Source organism: Chlorocebus sabaeus, chromosome 20, assembly GCF_047675955.1.
Source record: "Chlorocebus sabaeus isolate Y175 chromosome 20, mChlSab1.0.hap1, whole genome shotgun sequence".
Lineage (NCBI taxonomy): Eukaryota > Metazoa > Chordata > Mammalia > Primates > Cercopithecidae > Chlorocebus > Chlorocebus sabaeus.
In genome coordinates this window covers 64,935,463-64,956,286 of record NC_132923.1, presented here as the reverse complement: position 1 = coordinate 64,956,286, position 20,824 = coordinate 64,935,463, and the positions used below count along the sequence as shown (strand labels likewise).

The 20,824-nt window shown below is 33.7% G+C and overlaps 1 protein-coding gene across 1 annotated transcript in view; it reads right to left on the bottom strand.

Annotated features, from left to right (window-relative positions):
• NEGR1 (neuronal growth regulator 1) overlaps nt 1–20,824 on the bottom strand; it is an 892,981-nt gene that overhangs the window by 525,276 nt on the left and 346,881 nt on the right. Inside the window, exon 2 of the mRNA XM_007978295.3 lies at nt 8,380–8,612. Within this exon, the coding sequence (XP_007976486.3) occupies nt 8,380–8,612 (233 nt within the window). The remainder of the gene's footprint in view (nt 1–8,379; nt 8,613–20,824) is intronic.

The following is a 20,824-nucleotide window of genomic DNA, read 5'->3' as shown; positions in this document are numbered from 1 at the left end:
CAAAAACAGAAATACTGCCTTAGTCTCCAAATGAATAATACATAATATTCTTCTTCTTTCTTATATATCCTATACCCACATACGTTTTTATGGAATACCTGCCACTGTGATTCAAGCTTAAAACTTGAAAAAAAAAAAAGAAGAAGAATAAAGTAGGGCAACATTTCTCCTCATCAACACTGACCACAAGCTGTATAATTATTTGATTTTTGCCCCTCTTCTACCATCCTCTCAACATATTACTCATCTCATGAGTAGATTCAAGGCAGTGAAGTAGAATCTTCCTTGCTGGTATAATTTCCTAGTTAGCAAAGATGCTTACTTAAATCCCAATAGTGCTCCTTCCTTCTGCTATAAACTCACAAAGTTCCTTCTATAGAAAAGAAAAAGAGATGACTCAGATGGAAGCCGACAATGTGCAGTGGCTATCAATATGACTTTTTTTTTTTTTTTTTTCTTTTCTCTACCTGTCTTTCCTTGGCAAATAACAACAAATTGAAAATGTATAAGAAAATATTATTTACTTAGTAATTCCCATTGTGTAGAGTAAGAAGTGCATTATGAATTTTGGCACAGTTTTGATTTACCATATTGTTCTAATATCAGACCTTACATTAGGAAATATATAAAACTTCATGTGATAATTTTTCTTAGGAAAATATGATCCATATATTTACATAGAAAATCTTTTGGAAGCAAAATACTATTTACTGAAATGTACTTTCTCTTTCTGCTACTTCTTTATTCCCAACTGTAGAAAAGTAATGTTCGATAATTCTGAATATTAGAATATTTAGAAGAAAAAAATGTGTATTCTGGAAGACAAGCTTATATTAAAACAAGAATTTTACTAAAAGTAGCTCAATTCACCTTATATCTTATAAGTCATAGTGGCTAAATCCATAACCTAATGAATGTCAGTATATTCACAGAAAAGTGAGGTAATAAATTCCTAGAATCTGGTCTTATATATCCTGCCATGTAACCATAGCAATTCTAGCCAGAAGGGATTGTGTGAAAAGAAAGCTGAAAATGTCCACCTGCAAAATGCATTAATTTTTTAAATTGTTATGCAATATTTCCTTGCCTAAAAAAGCTTACCCCACATAAGCACAGATGGTGAACCTGAGTTTTTCTGTGAAGGTATATTTGGGGAAATAATCTTAGATCTGAATTTATCTGTGAAGGTACATTTGGGAAAATAACCTTCATTCTGAATTTGTCTGTGAAGGTATATTTGTGGAAATAATCTTGCTGAAGTCTAAGATCACAAATGACACCTGAAAAACTTATTTTTCCCAAGTTTCTCAAATTAGGCATAACTATTCTAAATTGTTTAGATATCAGACCATTATCTCTCTAGACCTCAATAATACTGCCTCATATATTTCAACAGATTAAATATTTCCCACTAGATAAAGTAACCAGGGAATATAATGATAGTCCTGGCCAGGCGTAGGGGCTCATGTCGGTAATCCCAGCACTTTGGGAGGTTGGCCAAGGTGGGTAGATCACCTGAGCCCAGGCGTTTGAGATCCACATGGGCAACATGGCAAGATCCAATCTCTACAAAAAAAAACAAAAACAAAAAAAAAAAAAAGAAAAAAATTCCAGGCAGAGTGGGGTGCACCTACAGTCCCAGCTACCTGAGAAGCTAAGGTAGGTAGAAGGATCACCTGAAGCCAGGGAGGTTGAGGCTGCAGTAGGCCAAGACTGAGCCACTATGCTCCAGCCTGGACACAGAGTGAGATGCTGTCTCAGAAAAAACAAAACAGAATATATATATATATATATATATATATATATATATATATATATAATCATCGTCCTATTAACTAATGAGGCATATCTTCCAAAATGCTAATAAGATCCTGTCTTCATAAGTTGCAAAACTGGACATTTCAGATAAATAGAAATAGAAAAAACAATAGAATGTTCTTAGTCCTGGTTCCATCATTACTACTTCATTGTGGGGAAAATCTGTAGGGACTAATACAATCTTATTTTCATCAGTAACTGAACTTACTTGGTCTTTCACCCTGTGATCAGTAGTTGGGTATCGATTAGTCTGCCTGAGCTCAGTATAATTTGACTTCCTTTGGACCTGCACTATAATGTAAATTGGGTAAGTAAAGAATGATTTATGGTAGAACAGGTCGGAATCCCCTGCAAAGGGAATGAGAATGAGTATGTACACCCTTATAAATGTAACTTTTATTTTAAACATTTGAGATCACTTTTAGCCAAATTTTAGAGAGCAAATAATAAGCATTTTCTTACAAGCAGATAAATAACATGTATTTATCATATATGTTCTTAGAAATGTAGCTCTGTTATGTAGTTAATGATATAAAGAAGCTATAGATCACGTACAAAAAACATGGACAGTTTTGGGAGACTTACTCCTAGTTTTAACTAGTAGTAGCTCCACTAACAAGTTATCTTTTTTCATTTACCTAAGATTATGTTTTGTAAGTATGAAGGTGCATTCCTTAAAGATAAAGATATTTTGGGTAGGGTAACATTATGTAACAGGTAATTAAGCCATTTTTATTTCAATGGGTTATTATTTGTTTCCATGCTAAAAATATTAACAGCATGTGGTTTGACTCTTTGTCCATTTGTTTGTGTTTTAGAGCATGTCGAAGATTGGGTTCCCATGTATAATTTTGATCTCCTCCACAGGTAAAAATAGATCCTGAATAAAACAGACTGGGATCCAATGCAAGAGTCTTGTCGTGAGCCATTATTGCATCCAGACAATGACTGTTTCAACATCTGTAGCTCTGTAAAATTTTTGTTAGTGGAGATAATTTTTCTTTGGTTTCATTTTTTGACTTGTTGAAAATTTTGAAATTTTCATTGTTGCAGGACAATGGCTTAAATTGTCCAATGTATGTATTCTTTCATGCTTTTCTCACCATCATTGTTGGGTTTTTTTTTTTTTTTTTTTGGTCTTTTTTTTTTTTTTTTTTCTCCTTTTGATTTTTTGGTAAAAAGCAGGCCCATGTCTTGTGATGCTGTTTATTCCCATCAGCTCAAACTGGAACAGAGTGTGATGTCCCTTCTCTTTCAGTGTGTCTTGTCAAGGCCTTGCTATTCATTAAAAGGATGTTAACATTAGACAAAGATGTACTAATCTTTGGAGACTATGGCTTTATATTTGTGGCTACATAGAGTAATTGCTCTCCAGATAATCATTGGTAAGTATAACTCTGAAGTATCTGCACTCGAATTACTATTCAACGACTAATTGGGAAAAATAATATTTGTGGAGTTTTGCCTAAGAAGGATAGGTTCTAAAATTTATTCGTAGATTAAGGTGGTAATCAAAAAGCTATCTCCCTGTTATTGGAATGGCATCTTATTGAATTTATTTTTAAATTTATTTTTTTACTTCCCTGCACTTCAGGTTATAAGTAAACTTATAAGTAAACTTTTAAACTTTTAAAAGTTTACTTATAACTTATACTTATATACTTATATAAGTTTATAAACTTATATAATGAAAGCTGTTATAAGTAAAAGCCTTATGAATGAATGCTACGGGTACCAAAGAGATGTTCCTTATACCTCACTGTGTTGTTCTAAGATAGCTCACAGCAGAAATGCTCCTTTATTCTGAAAAACAGGATCAGAGTACTGAGAAAAATAAGTTTTAACCTATGAACTATGAAATGAATAACTGATTCTGTTTCTCTGTATATATTGGCTTTCAGAAATCTTACTAAATTTTTGCTATGCTCTGAAAGTATATGGAAATCATATTACAAATGTTGTGATCTAACCTCACCTCTGACTGCATCCTACTCTTCTCTTGTTTATTTCGTTCCTCCTATCTATCTTGGTGTTCTGAATACTTCTCCATAAGCCACTTCAAATCCCTTTTAACATAAAATAGAATATTAATAATAAATGATGTTTGAATGTCTTTTCACTTTATAAAGGCTTTCTCAAAATAATGACTAAGCAAGAGATAAGGATCTGATATTGTCATAGTTTAGGATCTTTGTGAAATGAATTCAAACAAGATAGAGTTTAGAGTGCAGGATGTTTATTAGGCAATATCCTTATGATCAGCCCCTGGGGATGGAAGAAGAAGGAGATGGGTTTGAATATAGTAAGAAGTAGAGCTTCAATGGAGTCTGGACAATAGCCTCAGCTTCCCATGTGGAGCTCTGAACCTAAAATGGCCCATCAAAGCTCTCCTACATTGGGCTAAAAGGAAAAGGTCTTTATACTCCTTGCCTCAAGCAGTCATTGGGTGTTAGCTACTCTAGGCAGGCCTTGACTTTGGCACGGAGGCTCTCTGCAGCTGAGACTATCCTCAAAAGGGCCCTGAATATTGTCTTCTAACTACACTCCCAGTATCTAGAGAAAGAAGCCCACCCTTGATAAGGGAAATGTAGCACCCCACCTATTACAAATACTCCAGGTGAGTTATGTACCCTAAGGAAATTACAATACCCTGGAGAAGTTAAATATCTTTGAGAAGTTATTTTGATTATAGAGTTATGTGCTAGTCAAATCTCCTTCTACTCTGACCAGAGAAAACATAGAGTATATTTCCTTGAAAGGGAATGAGTTGAGCAATAAACATTTCATATGTGCTTATTTAATACACAATATCTATGAGTGTCTAATTTGTGTTCTATACAAACCTAGACTTTAAATGTCATGGAGAACTAAAAGTAGGAACCATGTCTTAGTCCATTTTATGCTGTTATAACAGAATATCCCCGATTGGGTAATTTATAATGAACAGAAATTTATTTGGCTCATATTTCTGGGGGCTGAGAAGTCCAAGAGCATAGTGCCAGCAACTTCCAAGGGTCTTTGTGCTGCATCATCCCATGGCAGAAAACAGATGGACAAGAACAAGAAAGCAAGAGGGGGCCTAACTCACTTTTATAAGAAACTCACTCTCACAACAACTAATCCAATCCCATGACAGCAATATTAAACCATTAATGAGAGCTCTCATGAATGAATAATCAGCTTTTATTTGACTGCACCTCAGATACTGTTCCTTTCAAGATTAATTTTCCAACACATAAACTTTGGGGGACACATTCTAACCATAGCACAATTCCTGACATATATTCAGGTGGGTAGTGTTTACATTTCATGTTTCTTATCATTACAGTATTGTAATAGGGAGTCCTGGCTTCATAACAAGTCCTCCAGCCTCACACACTTTTACACTTATAAACAAAGAAATGAGTTCTTTGTAAATATATCACATAGTTCGAAACACTGAATAATAGGTCATTAGATTTATCAAAACCATGTTATATATAGGTAATGAAAAATTTTGTTTTATTACTAAGTCTATTAGCCAGTTTCCACCCTTTTAAAGCCAGGCTCTAAATTATCACATTCTTCAAATTTCATAAATACATAGATTACTCAGCTCCATTGGATAAAGAAAAAATGTAAAGAGAAATGAAACGTACTTGTGGAGTAAGTAGTAACAGGGGCTATATGTAAACATTAGTTTGCATGGTGTTCGATAAAAGTTATAAAATATTTTTCTTTTTTGACTTAAATATATTTTTTCCTATTAAATCAAAGCAAATAATTGAAGTGGGATTTTTATTACTGTTTTTTATTTGTTTTGTTTTTGTATGTTTTTATCATTTGTCTTTTTTTGACTGGTATGGACCTTAAAGATCTTCTTGTCTTACGTCCCTTTTGAAATGAGAAAGCCAGAGTTCAGAGACTTAATAATTGCCTATTTCCAGATTAGAATCCAGGTTTTCCTATTCCTACTTTAGTGTGTTTCCTCCTCCATTGCTCCATTTATTTATATTAATAGCTCTAAGAAGTCAAGCACTAATAAATTTCTCAAACATAGTGTCTGTGTTGACAATATATCCACTTTTTATCCCTTTTCAAAATGATTAGAAAAAAATAGTTCCCTGGAGTACATGCAACAATTGAAGGTGAGCTTTGTTTTTACCAGCCAATGTATGTTTGACATCAGTGATTAATACAGTTTTCCTTCAGTTGCTAAGCTTCTTTATCTTGGTGCATAAAGGACTGACAGATTGATAGGCAAAGAGCATAAGCTTCAAAACTATGCTGATACCCCTGGGCATCAGACAATCTAACAAATTTAGGGACTGAAGAGGTGTACACATCAGTTTATTTTTGTTCATTGAGAAGAAATGTAGTGGGGTTGACTTTTTATGACATTTATGTAGTACTTGAATTGACTGACAAGCCTATTAATGTATTCCCTGAACTTTATTAATGTAATATGAAAAACGCCTACATGTCAATCAACTTCTAATAAGTAATTACATTCATAAATACTGTAAAATTATTAGCTTTTAATTTTATCCAATCTTATACTTTCAAAACAGTAACATGGATTTTTCTTTTTCTGGAGGAATAAAATATTATACTGAAGGAACATTCAATAAGTACATTCCTAACTGCTCAAAAGTTCACCATTATCTAATGACCAGCAAAAAAGAGTACTACAGTAAGACGTGTAGCAATTTTAAAAATGTGAAAAATATCAAACAACGTAAGTAATATAAAGTTAGTTTAAAAATCCTATGAGAATTAAACATGTACCTAGGCTGGTCTTAAATACCGATAGTCTAGTTATTTAAAATATAGGCCTAATATGGAACAAGAGAGAATGGAAAAAGGAAAATGGGATATATTTATTCTCCAGAAATACATCATTTAAATTTACAAGTTTAAAATGTACAAGCAAAATGTCTGTGTCTTAACTAACTTGAACATATTATTGTTCAAGTGTACTTTCTTTTTTCACATTATGAAAATCTTTTATAGTCTTTGAGCTAGAAACTCAAGTCAAAGGGCAGAGAGCTGAACAAGAGAACAGGATTAGCCTTGAATAACACAAGAAATGTGTTTTGTCTTACAATCTCATGTCAGTTTCTGAAGCTGGATTAACTCCCACCCTCTGGAGTCCCTGAATAATCTCTGATTAAAGATGGACTTTTGTGAAAATGTTATTATATTGGGATATACCACTTTTAAATAAAGAACATCATCACAGTCTGCAATAATCTGCAAAAAAAAGAAATATCATTGAGGAAATTCATTGACTTATTTTTCAATTTTTACTTTCCTCCTTAAAGTTAATTGTTTAAGAAGTTTAACCTGATCACAAAGTTAAAATATTTACTCTACTAACAATTGAAGCTGTGTTTGAATTCAAGTTTACCTGTACTTAAGGAAATAAAGCTCAGTTAATAAGGCTATAGATTAGTAATCTTTTTCAGACTTAAGCTATGCACCTAAATTAATTTTCAACCTTGACTTATTGAAAGGTAAACTCAAAGAGAGTACAACTGACTTGCTCACTCAACTTTCCTACTAGGAATAAAACATGCATGCTCTGGTACCACATTATCACATGATTCGTTATTAATTTTACCTAGAAATATGGCAACATCAGTTTCAGTTCCACAGAGCATAATATTTCTAAACAATGAACATATGATTAATTTATAAAGCAGAAGGAAATAATGTAAAAGGGCAAAAAATAAACGTTTTCCATTCTCCTAGCATAATAATTGCATTTTTCTTGAAAACCATTTGTATTTTAGGGTACATATGCTCTTACATTTTAGTATGCAAGAGAAATAAAATAATTTGATGCTTCTGTTTGTATCTGGAGATTGAAAGTTAGCTAGCATGCTTTATGATCTACTGAAAGTAAATCAAATATAAACCATTGTGTACATGTTTTCTCAATTACTTTATATTTAAATAAAGAAATCTTAGAAGTCTGCTACTTTTCATTGTGACTTGAATCAAAGTAAACAGAGGTTGGATTGAGACAGAGTATTTGAATGGTTGGTGGACTGCATTTAAAGAGTTATTATGCATATTTCAAAAAGTTCTAATATTTCCATGTATCTATTGTAGGTTTCAAATATTTAATGCATCAATCATGGGCTCTCAAAGATTGATTGAAGGGATGAATCCAAGGAAGATATGAGGTGAATCATTTACAAACGTCATAATGTGGTGTTAATGGATATTTCTTTATCTTTGTAAGTAGGAATTTGTATGCCCGTAATGGTCATTACACTTCTTAATGACTACAATCCTTGCATACATTTTTTAAAGTGTGTGTTTGTGCATGTGTGTGTGTGTCTTTCAATTCAAAGTCAGTCAGAAGACTTTTTCATTTTGTCTGTATGACTCTTAACGACTTTCTGATATCTAGGAATGTAAACTCCTAAAAGTAATGACAATATACTTCAACAAATATTTCAACGACAATGAATATTTCAGCATTGTTAATTGTTTCCTAGTCATTTTGATACCTAAATATTAAGCATTTCTAAGCATAGTCTTTCACAATATAGCAGTTCTGAAAATACATACCTTGCACAGTTAGATGCACCTGCATTGTTCTGGGTGTGTGTTGAGTCTGAACAGAACACGTGTATGGGCCATCATCTGTCACATCTACATTCTGTATCTGGAGGCTGTAGTCCCTTTTATTCAATGTTGAAATTGACACTCGAGGATCCACTGACCACTTATCACCTCCCGCAAAAATAATACTTGACCGGTTCAGCCAGGCACCCTTTGAAGCTCCATCTTCCAAAAAGCACCTAAAAATTACAAGAGATAGAACACTATTAATCAAAATAAAAATGAGAGACAACATTATTTTGTTCTGCGTGTTATTTTCTTTTGCTGAATAATAGCACAGCATCAACTGAAAACATCAGACATTAACTCAGGAAACACGAACATACTGATGTATCTTCCATTCCCAATACAAATGTAAAACAATACTTGCATACAATTTTTTAAGTGTGTAGTGTGTGTGTGTGTTTGTGTGTGTGTGTTTCAACTGAAAGTTAGTCAAAAGTCTTTTTCATTCTGTCTGGATGACACATTTAAATAAAGTTAAATTAGTTTAAACCATTTTCTATGTTAAAGCCTATTTCTTCGTTTGAAATTATGAGAAACAGTAAAGGTCTATGATTTAGACTGACCTGACCCAGTCTGACACTGAATATAATGTACCAGATGCAGAAATCATAGAACCATATAAAGGTGGGTTTATTTATTTATTTATTTGTTTGTTTATTTCTTTATTTGAGGCAGGATCTTACTCTGTCGCCCAGGGTGGAGTGGCACAATCTTGGCTCACTGCAACTTCCATCTGCTGGGTTCAAGCAATTCTCCAGCCTCAGCCTCCCTAGTAGCTGGGATTACAAGTGCCTGCCACCGTGACTGGCTAATTTTTGTATTTATAGTGGAGACGGGGTTTCACTATGTTGGCCAGACTGGTCTTGAACTCCTGACCTCAGACGATCTGCCTGCCTCAGCCTCCCAAAGTGCTGGTTTTATAGGCTTGAGCCACCATGCCCAGCCTATAAGGATTTACTTTTAAAATAGCTTGCATTTGCACAGTGGGAAGCTTGTACACTGAAACTATAAACTATGTTTCACTGATAAAACTATAAACTGTGTTTACTGAACGCTGTAGTCATTAGATATAACAAAGCTAGTATAACACTTTTATTAATAATGTTGCTCGTTTTTGCAATTTATTGATCAAAGCCTTTTTTTTTTTTTTTTTTTTTTTTTTTTTGAGAGGGAGTCTTGCTCTGTTGCCCAGGCTGGAGTGTAGTGGTGCGATCTCGGCTCACTGCAAACTCCACCTTCCGGGTTCACACCATTCTCCTGCCTCAGCCTCCCGAGTAGCTGGGACTACAGGCGCCCGCCACCATGCTCAGCTAATTTTTTTTTTTTTTTTTTTTTTTTTGTATTTTTAGTAGAGACGGGGTTTCACCGTGTTAGCCAGGATGGTCTCAATCTCCTGACCTTGTGATCCGCCCACCTTGGCCTCCCAAAGTGCTGGGATTACAGGTATGAACCACCGTGCCCGGCCGATCAATTTTTTTTTTATATAAAGCATTCATTTAGCCAGCAAACATTTATAAGGTATCTATGGATTTAAATAGGTATTGTCTCTTGCTGTCTAAAAGTTTTAGTCTAGCGAGGAAGACACAAGAGCAAACCAATTATTACTATACAGAAAGGAAAATATTTTTATGAAATTACACACAGGATGCATGAGAGATCAAAGAGAGTTGCTTGAATCAGGGCATTGAAGGCATAGAGAAAGGCCTTCTGAAATAGGCAATGTCTGAGATAAAGAGGTCAGTACTGTAAGATATGGCCTTCTAGACAGAGATGCTATGCTATATGTAGGCAGCACCAGGTAAACATGAGAGAAATAGACATTTCAAAGAATGACAAATAACCATGAGATATATGGTAAAAGGCATGAGAGATGGAATTGGAAAAATAAAACCAGATCCACATGATGATGACAAGCGTAATAACAATTACTAGATTTTAAGGCCAAATTTGCAGCCATATATTTAGTCATATTCTGTAACAGGTTTCAAAAAATACAGCATTATGTTTAATAGTAGTCAGGCACATCAAGCTTTAGAACAGAAGAAGGCTGTGGTCATATACCAGTGATTTTGCTGAGGCCTGAAATTCTGTTTCATCTTGAAAATGTTCTGTTACAAATTAAAGACTGGTTTTCTTAAATGAGTACAAAGCACAGCTACAGAACGAAAACACACATACATAGAAATAGTTTGACAGCATTTCCACAGAGCACCTTGGGGGATTGAACACAGTGTTTTGAGATTGCTACAAAATTGCAAGCTGAAAGCAACAGGGTGGGCTGCTGTCAACAGTATGAAACTAATCAGTGGGTGAAAAAGTAAGGAACAAGGTACATTGCAGAATCTAATTTGCAGTCAGCTTTACCATCTACAGAATCCAAAACGGAAGTCATAAAGGTCACTGTTAATTGAAAAGCTTGTCCTTATGTGTTTACTAAAGAAAATAAAACCCCCTTTAATGATGTAATTAAATAATTCCAGCAAATTGTCATTCTTAAAAATATGCAGAAAGAAGATACAGGGGACATATTTCCCATTTCACAAGATCACATTTGTGCTGGTACAGGACAGAACTCTGAAATACCACTGCTAGGACTGTGATAATTCTAGTGTGTCATTTAGTATCTGCATTCATCAAGTGTTTCTGTGTAACCTCTGCATCTATGTCCTTCGCATGTTTTTCTATTGCGTGTTCATAACAACTCTTTCAGGGTATAGACTGCAATGCTCTTGATCACTAGAAAATAAATGGAGATGTTTAGGTTAAATGACTGGCCTAAGCCACGATATTAGTGGGTGCCAATGTTGAATTCATAATCAAGTCTTCTCTTTCCACATTCAATGTCCTTTCCACTGTAATGCAGATCAAAGACTTTTAAAATAGGTTTCCGAAATGGGAAAATGATTAGAATGTTGCAGAAATTACTGCAAGTAATTTCTTATTTACTGAATGTGACCAACTGCTTAACCTGTCCTAGTCTAAAGGAAGCAGAAAATTAATTATTAGTGGATGTTTTACCATGAAAGTCTGATTTAGAATGCTCTGTTGGGCATTTCCATTTCCCTAGAGGCAGTAGCAGCTTTACCTTTATTTTGGGGGTATTAGGGAAGACTGTGGAGATTAACTAGTAATCTTAGCATAAGCACTGTTCCTCAATTCTGGCATGACATTGACTGCCACAGAAGAATAGAATTCAACTTCTTCATGATGAAAAAGATGAAAAAAAAAAATCATTTATGTCTCCTTGGCTTCAATAACTATATTTTGTAATAGTCATTGTTCCCAACTCAAAGTTTTTCAAGATACATGTTAGTAATACTCTTGAATGACAATCAGAAAAAAAATATATATTTTTTCCTTTTGGAAATTTTGTAGAATTTTGTAGAATTATTCTCAAACTACACTATTATGTTAGAACATAAATAACCCAAATTACCATACATGGAATTTTACAAATTTTGAATGGCAATTCTATGTAGGCATGGTTATGTTATGAAATCATATAGAGAATACATGTAGTTTAAAGATCCAGTATGAGATGACTATAAAGAGTATGTGAATAGGCCAAACATACACACACACATGGCTGTATGCATGTGTGGGTGTTGTTTTTTTGGTCATTATAAAGATTCCTTGAGAACAAGAACTGTATCTTCTTCCTCTGTACCTCCTTTTTGTTCTCCACTTTACATCCTATTGTTTTCTTTACAATACAAAGAGATATTGCTTGACATGTGTATGTTGTATTAAGAAATTTTGTAAGGAGGGAAGTTATGTAGGGTACAATGGGGTGGAGGGTGAGGGCCAAGTAGAGAAGCATGATACCAATTTATGTTTGTACTCTTTGGGTGCCAACATTTTTTTTCTTGGTTTAAAAAGTCTAGGGTCTACAAGTATAAATTTGTTGGAATCCTGGCCCATACGGAATTTAAATTTTAGCAAGGATGATAAAGCATGTGCATGAACAGCCGTCATGCAGAACAGGAAGTGAAAAATTTAGTAATTAAATTGTCATTATAATTGGATTATTGAGATTCTCTGAGAGTCTCTGGCATCTGCCCTTGACCCTTGTAGCCAGATCCGTTCTTCCCACAATAAGCAGAATGAACATTTTAGAGTTTAAATCAGATCATCAACAACTCCAAGCCTTCTATTTAATTCATAAGAAAATTTGTAATTCGGATAGTAGTCAACACAGTCCTATAGAATCTGGTCCCCTGATGCTTTTCGGACTTTACCTCACACCCCTCTTTTCCACTTTGCTCTAGGTTGTGATCCTTTAGCTGTGCTTCCAACAAGCCAGGCATTATCTTTCCCCAGTTAGTTTATATTTGCTATTTCTTCCTTGAAACATTTTTCCCCTAAAGTTCTACATAACTTGTTCCCTATCTTCCTTAGGTCTTCATTAAATGTCCTAATGTATTAAATAGCAAAAACACCACGACTGTTCCAACACTCCCTGTAGACATATTATCTATTTACTTGATTGATTGTTGTCTCTCTCTTTCCACTAGAAGAAAGATCCAGGAATTCTGTCTATTTGGTTGCTTCTATATATTCCAAGGGCCTAAACATAACGAACGATAAATATCAGCATGTGTTGAGTGGATAAATGACGGTAAAAGTTAGGAAAATTTTGGAGAAAGGAATAATATTAAAAAGTGTATCAAAATTCCCAAAGTGCGGCATAGTTGGAAAAGCAAAATCACACCCATGTAAACTATAACATGTAATTAAATGCAAATATATATAGTACAGACAATTACTGGTGAATGATACAGAGGATGTGCTAAGCAATCTAAATCAGTAAGTGAAGAACTGAGCTAAGAATTCAGTGATCAGAAAAAAGGCAAGTCAGGGGCAGGGGTGGGCAGGGAGCAGTGGCAGATCAAGCAAATCATCCATACACATAGATACTTGAAATAAGAAAGAACTACAGCATTTGACTCTACACTTCAGAAGCCCTTTTAAACCATTAGACATTCTGCTTAGTATGTGCTAGGAGTTTTGCTAGGCATTTTACATTTATTATACCATTTAAACCTAGCATAACACTGTGAGCCAGATACTACTATTATCTTCATTTTTTTAGATGAAGAAGTAAAGGTACTGGCAGGTTGTGATTGGACAAAGCAAGTCGGCTTGCATTCATAACCACAGTGACAGATTATGCTAGTATTTTTAGTGTCAGGCAGCAGCAAGTCAGGGGGTCTCCCTGTTTAGAATGGAGGAATTAAGGAGTAAGGGAGAGTTCAGTGAAGTGAGGGTGGTCAGATCAGTAATGGGACAGCATGAAGTAACACTTCTCTGGTCACAAATTCAGATCTTTTTTCTTTGGACTTCAAAATGGAACGTTTTAGCAGCAAGTGATCTTAGGATCCCTTTGAAATACAGACAATGAAATAATCTGAATAAAAATGTACAAAAATAAGTATATCCTCTAATCGAGTATGGCATAGCTTTCCTTGATAGTGGTTTTTATCTTTCACTTAAAAAATCTGCTAGACTACCTATTTTGCAAGGAGATGAATAAAACAGTTCCAAAAATATAGTCTTCAGCATATGCTCTGTTGACACTATACCAAATATCATGATAAATACTTAAATTTTCAGTCAATCATCTGGATATTTTGTACACATAGTTCCAAACATCTGGCTATTGGAAAATATATGCGAAAAACCTTGAACATTTCTTTTTGCTTCATGGTTGTTAATTATATAAACCCCGGCTCACAATATTTAATTCTTTTCGAATAAGGATGGCACTGCTGCCTAAATTCTTTTAAGAAACCCCCTTAAAGGATGTTACTACATATTGGGCAGGTCTCTGTTTTGGGGGTATGAAGTCCCATTTGGTGAGATGCTATTTGATCAAATTGTTAGAATAATTCTAACAGAATATTCCTGTGATACTAATTCCTGTGGTGATTAAATCTGAAAGGTAGACATCAGAGAGTGTAGTGAAAAATAGCATATTTAGCATATTTGTTATTTTTTAAAGCTCAGTTAAGTTAAAAAGCCTGTGGCTGCTGAGGAATGATTTTGTCCACTTACATCTCAATTTCTTTGTTGCACAGGCCCAAAATATAAGCATTCTCACCATTACCAGTATTCTGCACAGCACAATTTATTCAGCTGTATGGATAAAGAACAGCTTTTCTCAAGACATGTTGATTAATGAAAGCTCCTATTAAAGGCACCAGTTAATAAAAAAAAAGTACATTTTTCTCTTGGACTCAAAGCTAAACTGAGTGAAAATAATATTCCTATGAAGAGACTTACCAGCTACCTTTACTGCTGTCTCTTCATTGCACCATGAAGTCCTACATTTGACAGAAGGAGAACTTCTCAAAGCATATTAACAGAGTTCAGAATCCCATACAATCTCCATGATGATTCTGCACATAAAGAGAGTTTTGATATCCCGATTTCAAGACCAAATGAGGTAAGGTAAGTAAAGCAGAGATTACATGGAACAGAAAAGAAATTCCACCATCTTTCTCCCCTATCTTTGTTTTTAAGGCACTCTCCTCTTGATATCTTTCATGAGAGTTGATTCCCAGATAATATATATGTGTGTATACATAAATTATATGGTTATATAAATATTTCCTAGATAATAATATCACTTTATGATTGACAATATTTAAAATTCTCTTTTACAACTACTCAGACACAGAAATGGTTGTCATTATCTTTCTATTTTTGCAGGTGTGGCAGAGGTGGGAGACAGTGAAGGGTGGTGGGAAATCCATGGTAACAATTTGTCCAGTGAGCTTCAATTATTTAATGAAGTCCTCATCTTTAGAGATGATAATAATTATATTTTAAAATATGTTGCTGGTGATATCTAAGTAAGAACTGCACTTCAGCAGGTTAACAGTTCAATACTGTTCAGTAAACAATAGGAATATGTTAACATTACTATGCACCAGATACATTTTAAGCATGTTATGTATATTTTTCATTCAATCCTCAAAACAAGCCTTTGAGGTAGGTACTAACCAGAACTATTATTATTAGCATCATTATACCCATTTTACAATGAAGACACTGAGATACATCTGTTAGTTAAGTAACTAGCAGATGACTTGCTTATTGACATTTGTATTATATGAGAAAAACATTATTATGAAATAATTGCAGTAAATCTTCAGGCCTTAGAACCAAAGTAATATCAATAAAATATGCATATTTATTTTCAAAATGGGAGTTATGCCATGTTGAGTATATTTTACCTCTTGTGTAATAGCAAAAAAGAAATAAAAAACACAAGTAGCATTGATTTCTTATTTTGTTGGAAAAAGAATTCTATTTTCTATGTATTTCACTCTAGCAATTTGGGATAATAAGCTTATTTTTAAAATATTTTGGATAAAAGATTGAAAGCTATCAGCCACTATCGATAAGACCAAATCTTCAAACATCTTAAACATTTTTACATTGTAAATTAGATGGGAAAAAAATGAAAATTAAGTTTCATGAATTTTTCTTACTTTTTTCATGCAGAACTATACTTAATGTCTCCCTGAAATCTGTGAAGTTTAATGTAATCAAGTGATAGTATTAATTCATACAGTTCAGTTTTACTTTAATGCACAACTTAAAATTCTTTAAATCTGTACTTTTTAAGAGACAGATTCTTGCTCTGTCACCCAGGCTTGAGTACAGTGGAATGATCATAGCTCACTGAAGCCTCGAACTCCGGGACTCAAGCAATCCTCCTGCCTCAGCCTCCCAAATATGAGTCACTATGCCTGGCTCTAAGTTTGTTTTAAATAAATACACACACACACACACACACACACACATTTATATGTATAGTTTATAAATATACATATATATATATAGTTAAGTTTGTTTTTTATATATATACACAAACATACACACATACACATGTATCATATATACATATGTGTGTATAAAATACAAATTTAGAGCCATTTTATATATATATGTGTATATAACATTTTCAATGCCTGGGAAATCATTCAAATTTGATTATGGTTAAGTCGCATTTTCAAACATTAAAATCACTCATTTTAACTCATAATTAAACTATGTTTTTCTGCAATACCACAAATTGCTTTATCTTATTCTTTCCATTAACTCATTTAAGTCAAACTTCCAAGTAAGAATATACGTCTGTGTTAGGAGGGGCAATGCCAACTGATTTTTACATATAAAGGGTGCTTCAATACATTATTTGTAAACAATTTAATTGTTAGCATTTATGAAGTAAAATAAGCATGACTAGAGTAAGAGAGATCTTGTACATTATGATTAAAGAAACTAGCAAAGTCTGAATAGCAAAATATCTTCATTTTTGGCCTGTTACTAATTATTATCATCTTATCCCAATAATAATAAATTTCATTTGCAGAATGATTACTATGGATTAACAGGCATAGAAACACTTTTTAAATGTATGATCTCATTTAACACTCACAAAAACAATCTGAGAAGTAGATAGGTCTTATTACCTCTGCCCTAAGATTACTGAATGCATGCATGCATGCAAAATTGATAAATGAAGCAAAGAATGTAAAAGTCCTTTAAAAAAAAAAAAAAAAGAGAGGTGTCACAAATTTCAGTGGTTTAAGGCTAGCTTTGTTCCAATGGCTTTAAACATGAATCAAGCTGAAAATTTCTTTGTCATCTCTACTTTTTAATCTTTGAATTTCAACAAAATCAGCTTGCTTTCTCCCACATGGACTTGATTGAATGTGAGATATTTGGATCTGGAAGGGCTTCAAGATTTTTGATAACTGGCAGGTGCTCTGAACCGCTGTGGGGAAAGTTCTGTCTGCAGTACTGTCTCCTTGGCAGCTGCTTCCTGGAGAAGTTGGACTTTCACCTCAGGAGATATAAAGGGAATGGAAACTACATTCAAAATGCATGCAGGAGGTGTTTAAAATAGCAGTATCAAAGACAGAGAATGCAATCAGGTCCAGAGAAGCGACTGAGATAAAGCTTTAGGCTCCAGGCAAGCCTTTCTATTCCATCCTCTTTGGGATGGAACCAGGTACATACACCTCATCCCTAAATCAACGGAATAAAGGACATGGACTTCTCTAGTAAGAACAGTATCAGCAATTGCACCTCATCTCCCTTCCGTCAGCCGTCTTTGTGTCGAAGTCATTAAAAGTATTATATTTGCATATATTAATAAATAAAGATAAAATAAGAAACATAACATGGATATACAGAAAGGTTCTAAATTCGTCTGTTTTGTAAAAATAATAAACTATATGCTACTTTACGGTATCAGCAAATACAGACACTTATAAAGCAAAATGAATTCTGTTCCCCACCTTCCCAACCCGTCTGCTTATGTTGATCTTTAAGCATCTTACTGGTCACTGCTGGACTTTTCTTATTGCATTTTTTTTCCTAATAAAAAATATTCTGAACACAAATTTTGTTTTATGAATAAAGAACTGTCACACAGTCAACTAATTAAAGCTAGCCTTGCAATCAGTTACTAAAGTAGCCATTAACCCATATTTATCTGTCTTCTCTTCAGAAAATGGACTAAACCACAATTCAGTATGAACCAGGTCTTAAAATATAAATTAAGGAGTACACCCAAGAAGAAAAAAATTAATGTGTTTTTTAAACAGCTTCCTGTAAAAAAATTAAACTTTTTATTTTTTGAAAGATGTTAAGTTAAAAATTTTCTCAAATTTGAGTCTTTGCTAGATCTTATTTTTTATTATTATAACTTTTCCTTAAACTGTGTAGTATAATTATAGTTAATATTGGGTTCGAATGTCATCTTTCTTGTGTACTAGGCCTAGAACCTGGGCCAAGTTAATTTACCTTAGTTTTCTCACCTGTAAGATGGGGTTAGTAAAAGTATTTACTTGACAAAATTGTTATGAGGATTAAATTAATTAGTTTGTTTAACGCATTTAATACAGAACAAGGTGCATGATAAGTATGTAATTCAGGTTAGCTATTATTACCCTACATCCCTGTGGTTAACTTTGTGTTTGAAAACAATACTGCTGCCAATAACAGTAACAAAAAACCCTATATTATAAAATATAATTAGAAAAAGGAAAAAATAAAGAATTCATAGTGTCTTGCTTGATGTAGCAAAACTTTATTTTTCTATATTGTCAGAGCACAGAGCTGGTTCACAGAATTAATTTTACAGGTAGCTAAATGTCATATGTTAAAGTACTTCATTCATTTACCCCCCCCCCCTTGAACTGCCACAAAAGGTTTTTGTTTTGTTTTGTTTTGTTTTTTAATATACTTCCCCATCTTATAAGCAGAACATGTAGAATAAGACAGCCGTGGTGTTATATTTTAGAAAGTTATAAAAGTTATACTGGGACTGAAAACTTATGTTCAGAAACCATATCCCTAGTTTACTAGCAACTGCTTTGGGCAAGTAATTCAACTTCTATAAAGAATTTAATAGTTGCAAAATTGAGATAATATCACGTGTGTTAAGTAGCTTCTATTTTGGTACAACATCAAAGAGGCTGTGCATGGGAGATAGGTTTATAAAGTTATAAAGTGAATTATAAATGTAAATATTGTTTAATTATTACAATGTTTTATAGGTTAATGCTCTTCATAACTCTAGGTTATGATTATGAATTTCTATATAGAGACTGCATAAGCACAGTGACCTTCCCAAGCCCACTAATGTAAAGCAAAGGGTTACCAATTCTTTTCTTGTCTTTTTTTTGTGGGAGTGACAGGGTCTCACGCTGTCACTGAGGCTGGAGTGCAGTGGTGCAATCATAGCTCAATGCAGACTTGACCTCCTGGGTTCAAGCGATCAACTTGCCTTAGCCTCTCTCCACATGTCCTACACTCCCAAGTATCTGGGGCTACAGGTGCATGCCACCATGCCGGGTTAAATTATTATTTTTTTATTTTTATATTTTGCAGAGACAGGGTCTATTCTGTTGCCCTATTATCTCAACCTGTTTCTTTTTTCTTCTTGCTTGTATGGTTCATAAAACAATTTTGTAAACTATGTACACCTTTGAACTTTCAAAAATTGCCACCTAAAATTTTCATCATAATCCAAGGTCTTTGCCAACCTATAATTTCTTACTACTATCAATATTGTTATTTTAAAATAAAACTATAAGTTCTCAATTTTAAATGTGTCCAAAGAAATCAAAGTAAGAATGACATGATGTTCATTAACAGCCATTTAAAACAAGATGAACAAACTCTACTTTAAAATAAATGCTGCATTGCTTTTTCTCCTTAAACTGTATTACTGTACTTATGCCTCATAATTTGATCCTAATTTGTTATTCTTTAAAGCCTTTTATTGATACCCTATCTTTTCTACTGTAAAATGTCGTATATAAATTAGCATTAATATAGGCCTTGTGAACATACAAATCTAAGTGAAAAAATATTCAAAAATAGTTACTTTTATAATTATTAATAGTATATAATTGAAAAAAATTATATATATATATCCCATATTCTAATAAACATTTGTTCAGCACTTTGGAAAGCTGAGCTTGAGCTCAAGAGTTCAAGACCAGCCTGGGCAACATAACAAAACCCCATCTCTACAAAAAAATTGTATAACTTAGCTAGACATGGTGGTGTACTCCTATAGTCCTAGCTACTTAGGAGGCTGAGATGAAGGATGGCTTGAGTCTTGAGTCTGGGAGGTGGAAGTTGCAGTGAGCCGAGATCATACCACTGGACTCCAGCCTGGGCAACAGACCCAGACCCTGTCTCATATGTGTATGTGTGTGTGTGTGTCTGTGTGCAGGTGTGTGTATATATATAACTTTATATAGTTAATAATATATATTATATATCTCTAACTCATATATAACTTCATATAGTTAATAATAGAGGTGTTAATGAATTGCTTTTATCTAGATACATGGACAAACTTTCTTACTCAAATGGCAAAACTTTTTACTTACAGGAAATAAAGTCCAGAATGAATTCTTCTTAGATTGTGTTGGAATGGATTTTATGGGCAGAAACCGTGAGAAAACTTGTTTTCGTAGATAAGTCTATGGGAATGGAAGATGTCCTATTTAAGCAGTACTACTAATTATTCAATTTGATGAGAGGGATACAACAAAAAATTACAGTAATCTGTCACCTAAAATCATTCCTAATGCTTTATCAGTTGATGATAATATCATACACCCTATAGATGTATAGAAAGCATATTGTAATCTAACTCTATTGCAAAATAATTTAGCAACATCTAGATATTCATTGTTTTAACATCAACATTTTAAATAGCCTCTTTGTTTACTATCTGCAAGTTTTAAACTTTGGGCCGTGGCCCATGGTATGATTCTGCATGTTCAATAGGTTTTGTGAAAGGTGACAGTAAAAGCAGGAGGTAGGAACTAGAACCAGTCCAAATACA